We start from the raw sequence: 18883 nt of genomic DNA, 5'->3' as shown, positions 1-18883 counted from the left end.
GTTTAGTATACAATAGTTGAAGCAAAGTGAACCAAGCTGTCAAAACATACCTATCAGTATATCTCCTGTGTCATTGTATCAAGTACTATATTTAATGATGCATTAAATTCAATAATAGAATTAGATAATGAATAGAATAGAATAGAATAGAATAGAATTCTTTATTGGCCAAGTGTGATTGGACACACAAGGAATTTGTCTTTGGTGTAGATGCTCTCTGTACATAAAAAGGCAAGATACATTCATCAAGAATCATAAGGTACAACACTTAATGATAGTCATAGGGTACAAATAAGCAATCAGAAAACAGTCAATATCAGTATGAATTTCAGCATTACTTAGAGGTAATATTTTAATTACATGCACCAAATAAGTAAATCTCCACACCTTTAGATTTTCATACGTTGTTATATTGTATTTGTCATTCCAAAATATTAACTATATTGCTGTTTAAATATCTTTTTTCTCCAAACTGCTATGAGTCCACTTAAAGTTAGAAAGTGAAGCCAAGAACACAATCAACTTTATTTCTACTTGGAAACCACTTTTGGACTTTGTGCTTGAGGTGGAAAAAATGAAACTTTGATTTTGGGTTTTGCCGATTAGATAGGTTTTCTGCACCAAAAGGAGACTGAAGTCAATGTTTTTCCCCCTTTGCCCTCCATTTTTCCTTTCCCCTTTTCCTCCCTTATTGTCCTATTATTATTATTTTGTATTTTTGTATTTTATATTATATTTGGATAAACTAATAAAATTTTGAATGATAAAAAAAGAAACTGAAGCCAAGACTAAAGGACCCATTATTTTACTTATTTAGGTATTATTTGGATGGAGTCAAATGAATTAATTGAGGAACTAGAGGCTTGATTCTGCACCAGGAAAAGAAAGAAAGAAAGAAGGAAGGATGGAAGGAAGGAAGGAAGGAAAGAAAGAAAGAAAAAGAAAGAAAGAGGGGGGAGAGAGAGATAAACAGCATAGCTATCTGAATGTTTATTGACTCACCTGAGCTTTCTGGATAAATTCCCAGCAAGCCCAGGTGTAAGATATGCCTACAAGTCTCACACTTCTGGAGGACAGGCATGTTAAGGAAATGTGATTTATAATGTTGCATATAATAAGAGAAAGCAATTGCAATTGCAGTTCCCAATATTTCCTCTATGAAGAGCATTAATTTGCCATCCATAAAGTTTAAGGGCCTCCATATAAGACAGAGGTTGGCAAAGTGATACCCTCAGGCATCCCAGCACGTAAAGTTCACACCATTGGTTTTTTGCAGGATCAAATTGAGATCAAACTGAGTTAAATGAGATTATTCTGTTCCTATTTGAAATATTGCAAAGAGCCGAGGTGGCGCAGTGGTTAGAGTGCAGTACTGCAGGCTACTTCAGCTGACTGCTAGCTGAAGTTCGGCAGTTCAAATCTCACCAGCTCAAGGCAGACTCAGCCTTCCATCCTTCTGAAGTGGGTAAAATGTGGACCCAGATTGTTGGGGACAATAGGCTGACTCTCTAAACCACTTAGAGAGGGCTGTAAAGCTCTGTGAAGCAATATATAAGTCTAAGTGCTATTGCTATGTTCTGATTTGGAAATGCCACATGATTTTGGCCATTTTTTAAAAAGAATTTTTTTTTTCAATGCTTGGAATATGGTCCATTTGCAGTACCCATGTGGACCACCAATAGTCCCTAAACACAGGTTGAGAATCACAACTTGCAATCACCCTACTTAATTACATTTTCATGGAGGATGCCCTGTAACCTTCCTGAGCATCTCGTTTATCTTGTAATCTTTAGCCATTTAGTTGTAAAATAATGTCTACAGATTATAGGGGCGTTTTGATAACAAAAATTCTTGCATTTTCATATGTTTGCAGTTCCAAGGTCAAGTAAATCTTCATGTTTTTGAAGACTGGTGTGGAGCATCTATTGAACAATTGAGGAGAAATCTTCACTTTCCTTTGTATCCTCATGTGAGTATCCTTTTAAGCCCATTGATTGAGGATGTGCCATCAAGTTGTTTTCAACTCCTAGAAATCACATAGATAGACTTTCTCCATGAGGATCTGTGCCTAAGCTAGTCTTTGGGGTCTTCCAACTGTGCACTAATAATAATAATAGCCTTTATTGACATTGTACATCATGTATACAAAGGAATTGTTTAATCATCATTGTAAACTGAGTCCACCCACTTTGCTGCTGGCCATCCTCTTCCTCTCTTTCCTTCTACCTTTCCTAGTGTTAGAGCTTTAGTTGAGTCTTCTCAAAATGTGTGTAAAATAAAATAACTTGAGCAGGGGTGAAATGCTACCGGTTCGCCCGAATCAATAGTAAAAAAATGTTACCGGTTCAGGCGAACTGGTAGCTCCATCGATCAACTGTGCGACAATCAGTTGCGCTGCGCAATTAGAAATCATGCAGCACAGCTGATTGTCATACAGCTGAATGTCGGAGCTACCAGTCCGGCAGAACCGGTAGCATTTTTTTTACATTCCAACGATCAGCTGTGCCACACAATTTATATTCCCTAGAAAGTGGGAAATCTGTTTCCCACCCTTGCTGTTCCCCCCTCACTGTTCTACTTACCTTAATCCTCCTTTTCCTTTTTCTTATACTTCTAGACACGGACTACTTTGAAGAAGCTAGCAGTATCACCAAAATGGAGAAACTATGGATTGCGGATCTTTGGTTACCTGCATCCATACAAGGATGGTAAGGGAAGAGTAGAATTAGCTGTATTACGAAAAACTTTACAAGTATGAAATAGCTTGGATCTAAGAGACTTCCATAGATTTTAGATAATACTATTAATGTTTCCTTTATATTTGTTACTCCCTTGTGCAGGCCCACGTGTGGATTCTGAACTGCTGCTGAGTAAATACATAAGAGTGTGGCACAATGTATCTCATAGATTAGTATATGCTTAAATCTATTGCACTAAATTCAAGTCCTTTTCTTAGACAGTGTCATTTTTATTGCAGACTAGTTGATAACCCAGCATTGCCCAGGTATTTATTTATAGGGGGAAAATGTCAGAACCAAATGTAATGTTGGATTTTCCCCCTTACAAGACTCCCCTTGTGGAGTACGGTGAAGCCATTACCATGGCAACTCCACTGCGCTGTACAATAGAAGCAATTTTACGGCAGTACAGTAGAAGCCATTTTAAGGCACAACAGGCTGTATCTTAACAGAACACACACACCGAGGAGTGCTAGGGGTGTCTTACACCCACAGTATTTGTTTCCTGAGAGTAAGTCATCTGTGTACTAAGTTTGGTGGAAATTGTTCAAAGCGTTCCAGAGTTATGCTGGAACATACACACAGAGATAGATAGATAGATAGATAGATAGATAGATAGATAGATAGATAGATAGATAGATAGATAGATAGATAGATGATAGATAGATGATAGATAGATAGATAGATAGATAGATAGATAGATAGATAGATGATAGATAGATGATAGATAGATAGATAGATAGATAGATAGATAGATAGATAGATAGACAGATAGATAGATGATAGACAGATTTACATTTAGATTTAGATTGAGATTTAGATTGAGATTTAGATTTAGATTTAGATTATTTAGATTTAGATTATTTAGATTTAGATTAGATTTAGATTTAGATTTATATTCATGTTTGAATCTGGAATTATCATGGGTTTCTGGACACAGAGAGAGACAATATTCTATTTTATCATCTCTTCCTCTATTCTGTATTATTAACCCTTACATTTTCTATTGTTTACATTTCTTTGGTCTTTTCTGTTTAAAATTTACACTCCTCACCAACACAGGTAGTCCTCGACTTACAACCGCAACTGAGCCAAAATTTCCATTGCTAAGAGAGACATTTGTTGAGTGAGTTTTGTCCCATTTTCTTACCACAGCTGTTAAGTGACTCACTGAAGTTGTTAAGTGAATAGCATGGTTGTTAAGTGGCCTCTCCGTTGACTTTGCTCGTCAGAAGGTCACCCAAGGGGATCACATGACCCCGGAACATTGCAACCGTCATAAATATGAGCCCGCTGCCAAGCATCTTAATTCTGATCAGGTGACTATGGGGATGCTGCACTAAGCATGAAAGCGTGAAAAACAATCATAAGTCACTTTTTTCAGTGCTGTGGTAGCTTTGAATAGTCACTAAATGTTGTAAGTCGAGGACTACCTGTATAGTACAGATTTGTATAAGCTCCAAAAGTAAGTTGTGTTTGAAACTTCTCAAATGGATACTTGGCATCACAATTGATGCTAGCTACCATCTACTTCTTTGGTAGATGGTAAAAATATGAATGGTTACACATAAATCAAGCGTTAATACCAGTGGTGGGTTCCGGATCCCTTCGCAACCGGTATGCTGCGCACGGAGCCAGGCGTCCTAGTCAGGCACGTGCGCTGCACAAGCATGTGCACGCCACTGCTCTGCGACACCCACCTGCTCGGCAGAGGTCACATAGGTGCCTCTCGCTGTGCGCGTGTGCGTAATTCGCCCGGTTGCTTCAAAAACAGGTAAGGAACACGGGAGGGCGGGTGGGCCAAATGAGCTACCGTACCAGTAGATATAATACACATTAGGAAAATGGTTCTCACTGAATATCAGTTAAGAGTGCAGATAAATAACACAAGGTTTAGCTGCTATTGGATTTATTCCAACTTTGCAAATTCTTACCACGTGAAATATTAAAGAAACATCATTTTATCATACAATAGAGATGATATTTATTATTAAAGATACATCATTCTGCTTCCACTGGCATGGAACACCGTTTCCCATCTTTTTCAATGTTTCTGACTTTTAAATCCAGTTTTGTTTTTAAATGTCTGTAGGCATGTTTCAATTTGCGATCGGGGCTGATGACAATGCCGAGTTTTGGCTGAGCCAAGGAAAAAACATCTCAGAGCTTCAACTGATGGCCAGCGTAGGCAAGGTGATCAACCACGTTCTTTCAATTATCTATTTTGTGTACAACATACACTTGGTGGCGCAGTGGTTAGAATGCAGTACTGCAGGCTACTTCTGCTGACTGCAGTTTGGCAGTTCAATTTTCACCAGCTCAAGGTTAACTCAGCCTTCCAGCCTTCCGAGGTGGGTAAAATGAGGACCCGGATTGTTGGGGGCAAGAGGCTGACTCTGTAAACCGCTTAGAGAGGGCTGTAAAGCACTGTGGTAAAGCGGTATATAAGTCTAACTGCTATTGCTATTACTACACTTCAAAAGAAAAGAGGTGTCCATATAAATTGATAAATATTGTGCATTTGAAATCAATGCAACTTTACTATACCAATTTATTATTGAGGTTATTTAATTTTTCAATCATTATACCTTTGTGTTTGAAAGCTGTCATATATTCTTGAATGGTATCTCATAGTGCATAAGTGTCAAACTCGCTGTGTCACGTGACGTATTGTGATTTTTTTTCTCCTCTTTGTGGAGCTGGGTTGGGCATGTGATGCATCTGACCCGCGAGCCGCCAGTTTGACACCCCCTGCCAAACTGTATTCAGAATTATAGAATTACCTGGGACTATTACAGAGACCAGGGATACCGATTGTCAGATTTGTAGCAGGATACAAAATGGGAAATGTTGTAAAAATGAAATGAGAAAATAATGTAAAACAGTTTCCCATTTAACGCTGCTATCTACAGACATCCAACATAGCATGGAACTCCAGAAGAGTTAAGGGTATATATCACAGCAAACTTGTCTTATACATAATATTAACATGTCATAACCACATATGTTTATTACGTGTTGGATGTATTAATTCAAGGCCCATGGGGATTCTGATTCTAGTTTTCATGAGTTCTCAAACTGTGAAAAAAAACTTTCGTGTGATGTTTGGATTACACAAACGAAGAGGATAATGAAAAATAGGCAGAGTGTTATGAATTCAAACGTATGGATGATCGTCACATGAAGTCACATTTAGAAAGTTTTGGGATATTTTAAAAGCAAGACGGTTTTTTAATTTACTTTATAAAAATTTTAAAAAATGGCAACAAAAGGAGTAAGAGCATGCTATCCTACTTTCTAAAAAATTTCATGCTTTTTGTCTCTGTTGGCCGGCACTCAAAATGTCTTATTTCATTCATTCATGCATGCATGCCTACATACATTCATTCAATATTTATAGCTCATAATTTTTGCTCTGTCTCTGCTTCTCCTTTTGGCCCCATTTACTCGGTCACAGCCTCATTGCGCCCATCTAAATGTGGGTCAGTGAAGAATGACTGTAGCACATGGCAAATCTAGCAGCTGAACAGCCTCTTCCACTTCTACAGTCCATCTCTTCTTATATCTCTCACCCAGCTTTGACAGAGATGCTGTTCCAACAACATTCCTGTCTGTCAATCACTATTGATGATATTTATTATGCTTTTTAATCTGTGATTAATCTCTTGTACACAATTGTACAGTAAGTGAAACAAATGTGTTCAGGCTTTATTGTGACTGAAGCCCAGCGTAAAAGGGAAGTTTTGTCTCTTTGCTCAGACTGGAAAAGAGTGGACGGCACCAGGTGAATTTGGGAAATTCAGGAGCCAAAAGTCAAGGCTGGTGAAGTGAGTAAACTGAGATCTTAATTCTGTTTTGTACATTAATCAACTGGATGCAAGCCAGGTAGCCGTTTCTTCTTTCCTACCTTAAACTCAGTTTGCGAGTCTTTTGTCATTGTGTGTGCAATTTTTTTAAAAAAATATACATATTTCTAAATCACTGTGACTTCAAAATGTTTGCAAGAGCAGTTTTTACTTGCTTAAAATAATTTCAGAGCGCTCCCTAGTGGCCAGTGGTACAATTTTCTGCACATCTATTGATCCAATATATTTGTAGCTAGCCAGGATCCTTGGTGCTCTCTGAGTTTGGTGATTTTCTTGCAGACATCACATTACTAAGATAGGTAGCTGTTCTGACCTAGGCTTCCCCAAAAAGCACTGAGATATTTAATGGCTGCTTCAAAATTATACAGCTACTGTATGTGTCTTTCTAATCTGCAGTCAATTCAATTACTTGCATACACTGTCATCATCTTCTTCTTCTTTTAACGACCTCATAATCCCTGGCGGGGTAGAATCTGGGCAACTGAATGGAGCTAGCAGAGTGTTTTAATGGCCGTATGCCCTTCCTGTTGCCAATGTGGAGTTTTGTTCAGCAGATATAATATTCTCAGTGTGCCCAGAGAGAGAAATATCTGCCTCTACCCAGGATCGAACTCACAGGTTCCCGAGTGTGAGGCAAAAACTCCACCTCTATGCCACTACACCACTCTATAACTTTAATACACTGTATTGATAGCAAAAGACTTATTTTGCTTTTTAATCTCTGATCTTCCTTTACAGATTGTCATCTGCAAACAAATATTACTTTGAAATTCTGCACAAGCAGGATGACAAAGGAACAGATCATGTGGAAGTTGCAGTAAGTTCACTGGCTAGATTTGTACTTGGTTATCCGTACAGGGATTTGGTTTAGGAGTTTTGGCAGTAGACAGTTTTCATGGACCAACTTTTTCATTTCTTCATGTCAGAGAAAGTATCTTCTTTCTGATATAGAGTGTGAAGTTAATAGTAGTAGCAATTTCACATACCAACAATGATTCAGGTAATTAAATTAGTCAAAAAGCTGAAACCACCTTAAGGGGGAGGAGGGAGAAGATACTGAAGAGGAAAAAATAAAGAAAATATTGCACGTATCCCCCTGTTAAGTTTATCCACATTCCAGAGACCCAAATAGAATCATTTGGTTCCATGTTCTTATACCATTTAATCTCCCCCTAAGAAAAATGAAAATATGATTTTTGCCAAAGAGTTGTACTCAATTTAGCTGTACTACACTATCAGGACACGGTGGCTCAGCGGCTGAGATGCTGAGCTTATCGATCAGAAAGGTCAGCAGTTCGGTGGTTGGAATAACTAGTGCTGCGTAACAGAGTGAGCTCCCGTTACTTGTCCCAGCTTCTGCCAACCTAGCAGTTCGAAAGCATGTAAAAATGCAAGTAGAAAAATATGAACCACCTTTGGTGAGAAGGTAACAGTGTTCCATGTGCCTTCGGCGTTTAGTCATGACCACAGAGACATCTTCCAACAGCGCTGGCTCTTCAGCTTTGAAATGGAGATGAGCACTGCCCCCTAGAGTCAGGAACGACTAGCACGATGTGCAAGGGGAACCTTTACCTTTACCTAAACTATACTCTCTACCATTAACTTTGCAAAGCTCTCCTGCTGAGTGAAACAAGTCCTAAAATTTCAAATCAAATTGTATCTCAATCACTAACTGCAAAATACTTCTGAAATAATTTCCTTGACTTTGTCGATCAGAAACTGTAACCTGGAAAATCAAACACAGCTCAAAACCCTTTTATAGTATTCTTCCAGAAGTCAGTAAATCATTGGGTTTTCTTTTCCGGAAGGCCACAGCAGCTAAGGTGCATTTAGATCAATCTGTTTTCTCGCCCCGTTAACAAATCATCTTTATGCATCTGCTTTTTCTTGCAGTGGAGACTGGATAATCCTGAAGCCAAGTTTACAATTATTGATTCTGAATTCCTCTCCCTTTATATTGGTAAGTCTTTCTATGCCACCAAACTAATAACGGGCCATTCTTCTCCAACTTCATTACCCCTTTTTATCTGAAGTGCTTTGTCACAAATGCTAGTGCACAGAAAACAGATGTTTTCTAAATATGTTTACATAGTTGGTAGATTTCACAGGGTGTCAAGAGACAAAAGTCACTTCCAGTTTGTCCGTAGAGCTGATTTTTGCCCTCCGGAGCCTTCAGGGAAGCCTCCTAAAAGTCCCAGAAGGCTCAGGAGGTCAAAAATCGGTCCTACACACAAACCCACCTGTTCAATTTAGCCGGCCTGGCCTAATCCCAATTTTAGTCCCTCAAGTCTGCACTTTTAAATTTTTAGGGGTACGCTTTTTAGTTGATTTTAACTTTTATTATTCTGTACAGCTGTATTTAGGTTTAATTCGCTTTTAAGGGTATAGGGTATTTATCTTTTGTATCTGTTTTTAATGAGATGCCTGTACACCGCCCCGAGTCCCTTCGGGGAGAGGGGGCGGTCTATAAATCTTGAAAAATAAAATAAATAAAAAATAAATAAACCAGAAATCACAATTTCTGAACTTCTGGGTTCCCCATAGGTCCATTTTTCGCCCTCCGGAGCTTTCAGGGGCCTTCAGGAAAAAACCAGCCCTACAAGCAAACTGGAAGTGACTTGGACTATGGGGAACCCGGAAGTTTGGGAATGGTGACTTCCAGTTTGTCCGTAGGTCCGTTTGTTGTCCTCTGGAGCCTTCAGGGAGTCGAAAATCGGCCCTACGAACAATCCGGAAGTCACCATTCCCGAACTTCTGGGTTCCCTGTAGGTCCATTTTTCGCTCTCTTGAGCCTTCAGGGAAGCTCCGGAGGCCTCCGAAGGATGTCTGGGGGGGATGGGGGGGCTGTTTTTGCCCTTCCCGGGCTCCTAGAAAGCCTTTGGAGCCTGGTGAGGGCGAAAAAACTGTGCCAAAAGCACATTTATATGTATACCTGCTATCTTGTACATGTTTGACAAACCAGATAAATAAATAAAATAAAATGTGTTGTCCAATCTGTCCTTAAAAACCTCCAGTGTTGGAGCAGCACCCCCAACTTCTGGAGACAAGTTGTTCCACTGATTAATGTGTTCTGTCAGGAATTCACACATCATTGGTATGAATCCTACTTCAGTCCTACTTATCAGTTTTTCTTTCTTTATATCTTAGACGAAGCTCTTCTCAAAATGGATGAAGTTGGTCATATCCCACAGACACCAGCCACTCGGGCAAACCAGATGTGGCCTAGTCAGGAGGCTGTGGAACATCCAGCTGACATGCTGAAGGCTGACCCCCGGGACACCATCTATGCATGTAAACATTCCGATGTTCTGCTGAGTTCAGCTGCATTAGTAGGGCAAGAATAGTCATTTTTTTTTAAAAAAAAAAATTCCATTACAAAAAAAAGGAACAAGATCAAATAAGCCTGCTAATGACCAAAGCTCATTCCCCCAAATACCCTCTGGAACAATCTGATCTTCACAAGACTCACACAGCTGCTTCAAAAGCTGACAGGGGGCTTTTATATATGTTTGACTATCCATAGACAATGCTTCTGCTGGAAACACCAGCAAAACAAACTGGCTGGACAGGCACATACATGCAGAGACAATTGGGGAAGCTGAAGTGCTTCACTGGCACAATCGTGCTTTTCAAATCACCTCTTTTCAAAGTTTCTGCGTAGCCCTAACGTTCAGAAATGAAGGAAGCCCAACTGCGTAACTTAATTCAAGATGGCCTGCTCAGTACCCGACTTAAAATGTTTGGTAGATAACGTGTGACCGCTTGGAAGTGAAGCCTTTGCAATTGCCTCTTTTCTCATTTATTTATTTTTTGGTCTCCTTAGTGCCTCTCTTAAGGAAATCCCACATCCGCCGGATCTTTCCAGAATGTCAATACAAACCAAGTTATGTGGTCAATGGATTCAAACTACAGCGCTACCAGGGCCTTAATTTTGTGAGTCTCGCTTCTCAATTCAAGTCTTTTTACAGCTTACGCCCATTGCCAACTGAAGGTATAAAGGGGTGGCTTATATTGAAATAGCATGGTTGTACACAGCATCATCTGGTAGTTGTCCTTCGACCAATAAGTTGTATAATCTCGAACCCTTCTTGAGTATTTGGTCCTGATGAGTATTCCATGTTAGTTGTGGGTTTGTTATTTTTTCCATCCAAGCTTTATTTGTTTCCTCTGCTGCTATAGCCTGTTTCCCCAAAAATAAGACCTCCCCGGATAATAAGCCCAATTGGACTTTTGAGCGCATGTGCTAAAATAATCCATCCCTGAAAATAAGCCCTCCCCCAAAATATTGCAACACAGCAGCAGCCATGAGGTGATCATGCTCGCCGCCTCCTGCACCTCAAAAATAATAAGACCTCCCAAAAAATAACTCCAAGCACTTATTTGGGGTCAAAAGAAAATAAGACCCTGTCTTATTTTCGGGGAAACACGGTAAAAACTAGTTTTGAGTCTTACCTAGCCTCCTTGCATTAGAGAGAAGACATTAATTTTTATGTCAGTGGACCTCATTATACAATTTCACAATTTCATTACAGTTGTCTAATGTTATTTTTCATTGATTTTACCCTTAAGAGATCAAGATCCCAGATGAAAACTCCCAAATATTCTCCACCAGTTCTAAATATTCCAAAAGAATATTTTAGATATTTAGTTTAATTTTTGTTGAATGGCATTTACAGTTGCCTCTGATATTATACCATAACCGACCTATGGTTAATGATCCCACCGGACAGGAGGTTTGGACATTAAGTTTACCTTTTTTTCTATGATCAGTTCACACTTCCAACCGTAGTGTGAAAGAAGCACAATTTCTTATTTCTCATGAATGATAAACTTAAATGACATGACACTTTAAAATTCTGGCCCTCATTGGTAAAATCTGCTGCGTTAAATTATCCTCTATTACAGTAATCCATTCTCTTTTTAAAGTACATTTTCTATTAGAAAGAATCTTGGTAGAAATTGTCTTTATGCTGACATTATGGGTCTACTCCATGCTTTCTGGGAATTTCCGTTGAATTCTCAGTGCATCTGTAGTGCTCTGAACTGGGACAATTTGGACTAGAAAATCTTATAAAATAAAATGTATTGCTCCCAGGGGGAATGACCTCAAATAAGTATGTAGAGGGTTGACCGTGAGTATCTCTCTGTGTTAATCAAATAATATTACAGGTTTTCAGATAACTTCTTCAAACCCAACTGTATTTATTGGTGACTTTTGCGAGTTGGAATCCAACACAGTGGAAGGCTGTAGAATGAATAGCGTATTTTTCGGAGTATAAGACGCACCTTTTCCCCCCAAAAAAGTGGCTGAAAATCTGGGTGCATCTTATACACTGAATACAGCATTTTTTTGGCCTCCCAAAACCCCGCCCCCTTTGCAAAAATGGCCATGCATAGCATTTAGGAGGCTTCCAGAGTGCTCCTGGAGGCTGGAGAGGGCACAAATGAGTGAAAAATGGGCTGGTTTTGGCTTGTTTCCCCCCGCCCCGGCCCCCAGGAGCACTCTATAAGCCTCCTAAAGACTATCCATGTCCTTTTGGGGAAGGTCTGCAGAGTGCAAACACTTTTTTTTTAAAAAAATGCCTCTTCAAAATCTTGGTGTATCTTATACTCCAGTGCGTCTTATACTCCGAAATATATGGTAATTTTCCTGGAAAAAAAAAATCCATGTTGCTCTTGCGAGGCTCTGAAGGATTTGAATGACAGAGATGCCAATTTACCTTCGTTATGGATTCATGATTTTGTTTGTTTCTAAGAGTGAATATTTGGCTGACAGGCTTTAACATTTTGTGACATAATTGGGTTTATTAAATTGCCTTTCCAAGCTTGAATATCGTAGAGCCAGTTTGGAGAGCCAGTGTAATCTACTCGTTAGGCTAGAAAGTGGGAGACAGTGAGTTCTAGTCCTGCCTTAGTCATGAAAGTCAACTAGTTGACCTTGGGCCAGTCACACTCTCTCAATCCAGTGTCCATCTCACAGGGTTGTTGTTGTGGGGAAAATAGCACCCAGAATATATATATTGGTTATATTTGCCATTTTGAGTTATTTGTAAAAATAATAATAATAATCAATATAGTCAATCAATCAATCAGCAAGTAAGCTTATTGGTTGGAACTTTTAAAATTGCAAATAAATAGTAGGGATGATTGCGTCTTCTTTTACTTTAAGATACATTGTGGCTCAATCAGTATATGCTTGTTATCACAGGTTCAAAACAGAGGTGGTATTCAGCAGGTTCTGACCAGTTCTGGAGAACCGGTAGTGGAAATTTTGAGTAGTTCGGAGTACTGGTAAATACCACCTCTGACTGCTCCCCCTCCCCCATCTATTCTCTGCTTCCTGAGTCCCAGCTGATTGGGAGGGAATGGGGATTTTGCAGTAACCTTCCCATCCCACGCTCACCAAGCCACACCCACAGAACTGGTAGTAAAAATGTTTGACTCCCACCACTGGTTCAAAAGGAAATGTATTTCAACTCAAATACATCACAGGCAATATATGTGGGCATAGTCAAGATAAGCATACAGTTTTGGGAATAACAGCATTGCTTGTCCTTCACTTAGCAAAATCCTCTGCTCAATTCTCTTTGGGTGTTTCCAGGTACGACTGTCCTTTGTGTATCCCAATGACTACACCCGGTTGACACACATGGAGTCACTTAACAAATGCATCTATCAAGACAGTGAGTTGTATCTGAACAGGTAAATAAACTCCTGCCATAACTTTTTTTAATGGCTGCTAAAATATTTTTCAATCACTGGAATTTTCCTTAAGGACAGTGGGTTCAGAGACTGGAATGGAATGGAATGGAATAGAATAGAATAGAATAGAATAGGACTCTTTATTCTCATTTTATATGTAATCAGCATACATTAAAATGAAATTTGGTTGCATTCAGCTCTCAAAAGATAACCATTATGCATATACCCGCATATACCCGAGTCTCTTTTGAGAGAGGGGCGGTCTAGAAATTGAATAAAGTTAAGTTAAAGTTAAGCCAATGACTAATAAGAGAATAACTGATAGTGTATTAAGTCTAAAAGCAGATTGAAAAAACGTATGCACCATTAACAATTGTTTTTTTTAACGGCATCAGGTAATTTTCATGATGCTCATGAAATATTTATCTCAGGCAGGGAGAAACCCAGAACAAATGCCGCCAATTCTAGCCACCAACACCCTGACAAATGGCTTCTCACTATTTTTAATCAGAAAATGAAATTTTAATGGTGCATAAGTCTTTTCAATTCTCTGACATGTAATTTTTCCGTATTTGAGGAAAGGCCATTGGCAGCATCCATGGTCCTATCACTGTGTTTTATGATGGTTTTGACAAAATAGTTCCAGAGCAGACAATAGGTTCACTTAATAAATGCAATGTTTGTTTAATGACTGCTGCAATCTGGGTGTCTCAAATAAATAAATAAATAAATAAAATTGGGTTGGTTGCTTGACCCATTTTGTAACCATCGTGACATAGGCCATAATGGGCAGGCTCTATTACAGTCGTATGTCAAGGAGGGGATACTGAATGCCGGCCATGTGAAGTAATTGGCATAAATCTTGCAGGTTTGGATTTTCTAAATACATGCAAATGGATCCACCAGAAGATGGATCAAAAATGCAAGGTATGTATCTTTATGTCAGACCAGGAAGCTAGCTTTATCTTTCTCTCTCTTGTGTTTTAAGGCTGATGATTGATTTTAAAAATGCATTAGCCTTTAGCATTAGATTAAATCTAATTATCTAGTCTACAAATATGTCACAGAAGCAAGCACACACCCCTGACATTTTGTAAATATTTAAGTATATCTTGCCAGCAATTAGACATTAATGGCTGTGTGTTGCGTTATTTTGAGGGGACAGCACGTTATACAAGCTGTATGCTCACTACTTTACATTGTAGCCAAGTGTCATTTCTTCAGTGTTGTCACATGAAAAGATATACTTAAATATTTACAAAATGTGAGGGGGTGTGCTCACTTCTGTGATATACTGCTAGCATTGTGTTTGATTCTTTATTTCTGGCATCCACAAAGAATAAATTACTAATTTGGACAAGGTATTCAGATCTTCTTTGTTCAAAATACAAAAGAAACATCATGACAAAAACTGAGAATGCCTTCACTTTTCCCCTTGTAAACACCAACCGAGGCAGAGTTTGTACTGTGGAAGTATCTTATTTCTGTAGTCTTACAATGAGCAAAGTGGCCACTCTTACCGAAGCTGTATTTTAGGGAGGGTAGGGGTGTTTTTAAAATGTAAACACTAATGCTTAAAAATAAAAGTGATATCCCATCAAAGATTGGGTGAAATAGAGTATATTACATCATTTTAGAACAACTAGTTTATACATAAAAATTAGGGTATCATTTTTCTGAAGTGTGTAACATTTTCTGGATGGGGAGACATTATAGTTTTGAGGGACTTCCTTCCTGAAAATAATTCCTGAAGCCAGAATAAAAATATATATCTGAATTAGTTTCATTTACTTACACTGTATGTATAGCAAAACTTAAATGCTGTTGATATGAGTATAGACAAGCGAGTCATCATATGACTGGACTCAATTCTATGACCATTTTTACCATGGTCATATTCATTAAACGAATCACCATAGTTGCTATGTGAATCATGCAGTCATTAAGTGAATTTGGTTTCCTCAATGGACTTTGCTTGTCAGAAGCTGGCTGGGAGAGTCACAAATTGCAATTTTGTACTGCAAGATGCTACAACCGTAATAAGTGAAAGTCAGTTGCCAAGCACTCAAATTGGGGGATTGTTGCATTGGTCGTAACTTTAAGAATGGTCCTTAAATCACTTTTTATCAGGCTGTGGTATCTTTAAGCTGTCTTTAAATTGTCATTCATAATCATTTAACGACCCCATAATCCCTTGCGGGTGGAGTCTGGGCTACTGAATGGAGTTAAGCGGAGTGTTTTAATGGCCGGATGCCCTTCCTGTCACCAGTGCAGAGTTTTGTTCAGCAGATGTATTCTCATTGTGCCCAGAGAGAGAAATATCTGCCTCCACCCCAGATCGAACTCACAGCCTTGTGACTGTGAGGCAAGAGCTCCACCTCTAGGCCCCCGCACCGCTCCGTTAAGCTGTCTTTAAATGAACAGTCATAAGTCGAGGACTACTTGCATGCTGTTCTGACCTAGGCTTCCTAGGCACAAAAGCAGATTCCTGGTCCCGTCAAAACCCCTTTTATTAAACGAATGTGAATTCTTCCCATTCACATTCAGTAAAAACATGCTAAACAGTCTTTAAAAGGTGAAGTTATGACCACAGACCTTACCTAGCTTGGGAAGCTGCCATGCAAATATTTTCCAAACAGAGTGTTGTGCAAGGAAAGACTTAGCACAGAGTCTCTGTGATTCACGAACAGATCTTCACACTCCTGAAACGAATCTAACGACCAACTGAACAAATTGTTTCCTGCAAAAGCCCACTCCCCTTTCGCTCCTTTTTTATTTCCTATGGGAGGAGCCATTCATCCTCCACCTGTGGCTTTACTCCCAAGTCGACCCTGATTTCTTAGCTGTTCTTTTCTTCTAGCAGCTCTGTGCGTGCGCACACTGGGAACAGGCTCCAGGTGTTCCTCTGCCTCACTGCTGTCTAGCTCCAAAGACAGCTGAGAACTGCCAGATGGCCTTGGCCCCATCTCTGCCTCCAATGCAGAGCCCTCGTCCAAGCCTTCCCCAGCCTCCAGGACTGGCCCATGTTCCTCCCCAACCTCCTCACTGTCAACTCTGCTGCCAGCTCCACTGGTGGGCCAGAACACATGCTATATAGAGAGTATATAGATAGTTGGGGAAGTTCCCTAGAGGCTTTTGTAGATTACCTTCAGCACTTTTATTTTATTTTATTTATTTATTTATTTCTTAGATTTTTAGACCGCCCCTCTCCCAAAAAGGGACTCGGGGCGGTGTACAGTCAATACAATAAAACCAGTCGTAAAATTAAATACATTTAAGCTACATTTAAGATACATTTGGAGGGGAGATAGGCTGTACTAAGAAATAAATAATTCTAATCCTAAAAACATCACAATTAAAACCCCAAACCCTAAAATAAAATAAATCCCTGGGAGGTAAAACTAAGAAAGTGCCAGGCCAGCTGATTGAAACAGGTGAGTCTTTAACTTTTGCCGGAAGGAACGGAGGTCGGTAGTAGTTCGAATGTCTGGGGGGAGGTCATTCCAGAGGGTTGGGCCCATCACAGAGAAGGATCTACTCCTAGGTGTCGCCCGCTGGCATTGCCTAGCAGACGGCACCAGGAGGAGCCCCTCCCTGTGTGAGCGGGTAGGTCGCAGGGACGTATTAATGTAGATACCTGGGACGCATTATCTCTAGTCAAATGAGAAACAGTTTTTTTTTCTCAGCATTTCAGTTTTGTACTCAATACAACAGCTCTCCCCCATTTCCTACAACACTCTTCGAAAAGTTGTGTGCATCCCTTAGCTTAAGAAACAATAACTCTTTCAGATTGAATTGAAGCAAGAAAGCGAGCAATGAAGGTTAACTTGTTGCGTAGTCAAAACAAATAAAAAGACACAAGATGTGTAATTTTATTATTTCTTTCTGAATAACATGTCAATGGTGAACCTAGCTACTAGAAGATATGATGAAGCACCACCCAAAATATACAAGTTCTAGTAGAGCCAGAACGGAATATTCAGAAAAGCAATAAAATGAGAGACATTTGAAGAAACAAAAAATATATTCATGAAGTATTGAGATAGAGCTAGCTCAATGGTTAAACGTATTATTAAAACTAGCCATGTAGGCCATCTGTTCCTCCTAGGTTTTGGTACAATTTGTTATTTCAGTACGATGATGTTTATGTAATATACTTAGAGGTTTAAGATTCAGTGATTTAGATCAGGGGTCTCCAACCTTGGCAACTTTAAGACTTGTGGACTTCAATTTGCAGAGTTCCTCAGCCAGCTTTGCTGGCTGAGGAACTTTGGAACTTGAAGTCCACAAATCTTAAAGCTGCCAAGGTTGGAGACCTCTGATTTACAATACAATACAATACAATACAATACAATACAATACAATACAATACAATACAATACAATACAATAGTAGAGATGGAAGGGACCTTGGAGGTCTTCTAGTCCAACCCCCTGCCTAGGCAGGAAACCCTATACCGTTTCAGACAAATAGCTATCCAACATCTTCTTAAAGACTTCCAGTGTTGGGGCATTCACAACTTCTGGAGGCAAGCTGTTCCACTGATTAATTGTTCTCACTGTCAGGAAATTTCTCCTCAGTTCTAAGTTGCTTCTCTCCTTGATTAGTTTCCACCCATTGCTTCTTGTTCTACCCTCAGGTGCCTTGGAGAATAGTTTGACTCCCTCTTCTTTGTGGCAACCTCTGAGATATTGGAACACTGCTATCATGTCTCCCCTAGTCCTTCTTTCTCTTAAACTAAACATACCCAGTTCCTGCAACCGTTCTTCATATGTTTTAGTCTCCAGTCCCCTAATCATCTTTGTTGCTCTTCTCTGCACTCTTTCTAGAGTCTCCACATCTTTTTTACATAGTGGCGACCAGAACTGAATGCAGTATTCCAAGTGTGGCCTTACCAAGGCATTATAAAGTGGTATTAACACTTCACGTGATCTTTATTCTATCCCTCTGTTGATGCAGCCTAGAACTGTGTTGGCTTTTTTGGCAGCTGCTGCACACTGCTGGCTCATATTTAAATGGTTGTCCACTAGGACTCCAAGATCCCTTTCACAGTTACTACTACTGAGCAAGGTATCACCTATACTGTACCTGTGCATTCCGTTTTTGTTGCCTAAATGTAGAACCTTACTCTTTTCACCATTGAATTTCATTTTATTAGATTCAATGGTGAAAAGAGTAAGGTTCTACATTTAGGCAACAAAAACGGAATGCACAGGTACAGTATAGGTGATACCTTGCTCAGTAGTAGTAACTGTGAAAGGGATCTTGGAGTCCTAGTGGACAACCATTTAAATATGAGCCAGCAGTGTGCAGCAGCATTTAGATGCTTAGAGTCAGGGCCGGACTTTCCTGTAGGCTAACTAGGCTTCAGCCTAGGGCCTCAAGATCAAGAGGGGCCTTTTATTTTTATTTATTATCCGTGCCACATTTTTTATAAAGGTTAGTACCAATTACAACATGTTTCATTTAATATATTGATATATATCACAGTAATGATGTATTTTATTATCTTAAAAACTTAAAAATGGGAGGTGAAAGGGCCCCATAAGTGGAATGGCCTAGGGCCTCTTTTCATCT

The 18883-nt window shown here is 39.4% G+C and overlaps 1 protein-coding gene across 2 annotated transcripts in view; it reads left to right on the top strand.

The window, feature by feature from the left end:
• The window catches only part of B4GALNT3 (beta-1,4-N-acetyl-galactosaminyltransferase 3), an 83285-nt gene that overhangs the window by 50501 nt on the left and 13901 nt on the right, over positions 1 to 18883 (top strand). For both annotated transcript variants that reach the window (XR_014175713.1, XM_081957154.1), the window contains exons 4-13: positions 1874 to 1969; positions 2618 to 2708; positions 4831 to 4931; positions 6498 to 6565; positions 7343 to 7421; positions 8498 to 8564; positions 9752 to 9895; positions 10428 to 10537; positions 13206 to 13306; positions 14175 to 14233. Coding sequence is in view for 1 of the 2 variants with exons in the window: in XM_081957154.1 (XP_081813280.1) it covers positions 1874 to 1969; positions 2618 to 2708; positions 4831 to 4931; positions 6498 to 6565; positions 7343 to 7421; positions 8498 to 8564; positions 9752 to 9895; positions 10428 to 10537; positions 13206 to 13306; positions 14175 to 14233 (916 nt within the window). In the remaining variant the exon portion in view is untranslated. The remainder of the gene's footprint in view (positions 1 to 1873; positions 1970 to 2617; positions 2709 to 4830; positions 4932 to 6497; positions 6566 to 7342; positions 7422 to 8497; positions 8565 to 9751; positions 9896 to 10427; positions 10538 to 13205; positions 13307 to 14174; positions 14234 to 18883) is intronic.

Source organism: Natrix helvetica (genome assembly GCF_964273705.1).
Source record: "Natrix helvetica genome assembly, chromosome: 6".
NCBI lineage: Eukaryota > Metazoa > Chordata > Lepidosauria > Squamata > Natricidae > Natrix > Natrix helvetica.
Note: the sequence above shows the minus strand (reverse complement) of the source record. Positions and strands in the feature narration are given on the sequence as shown.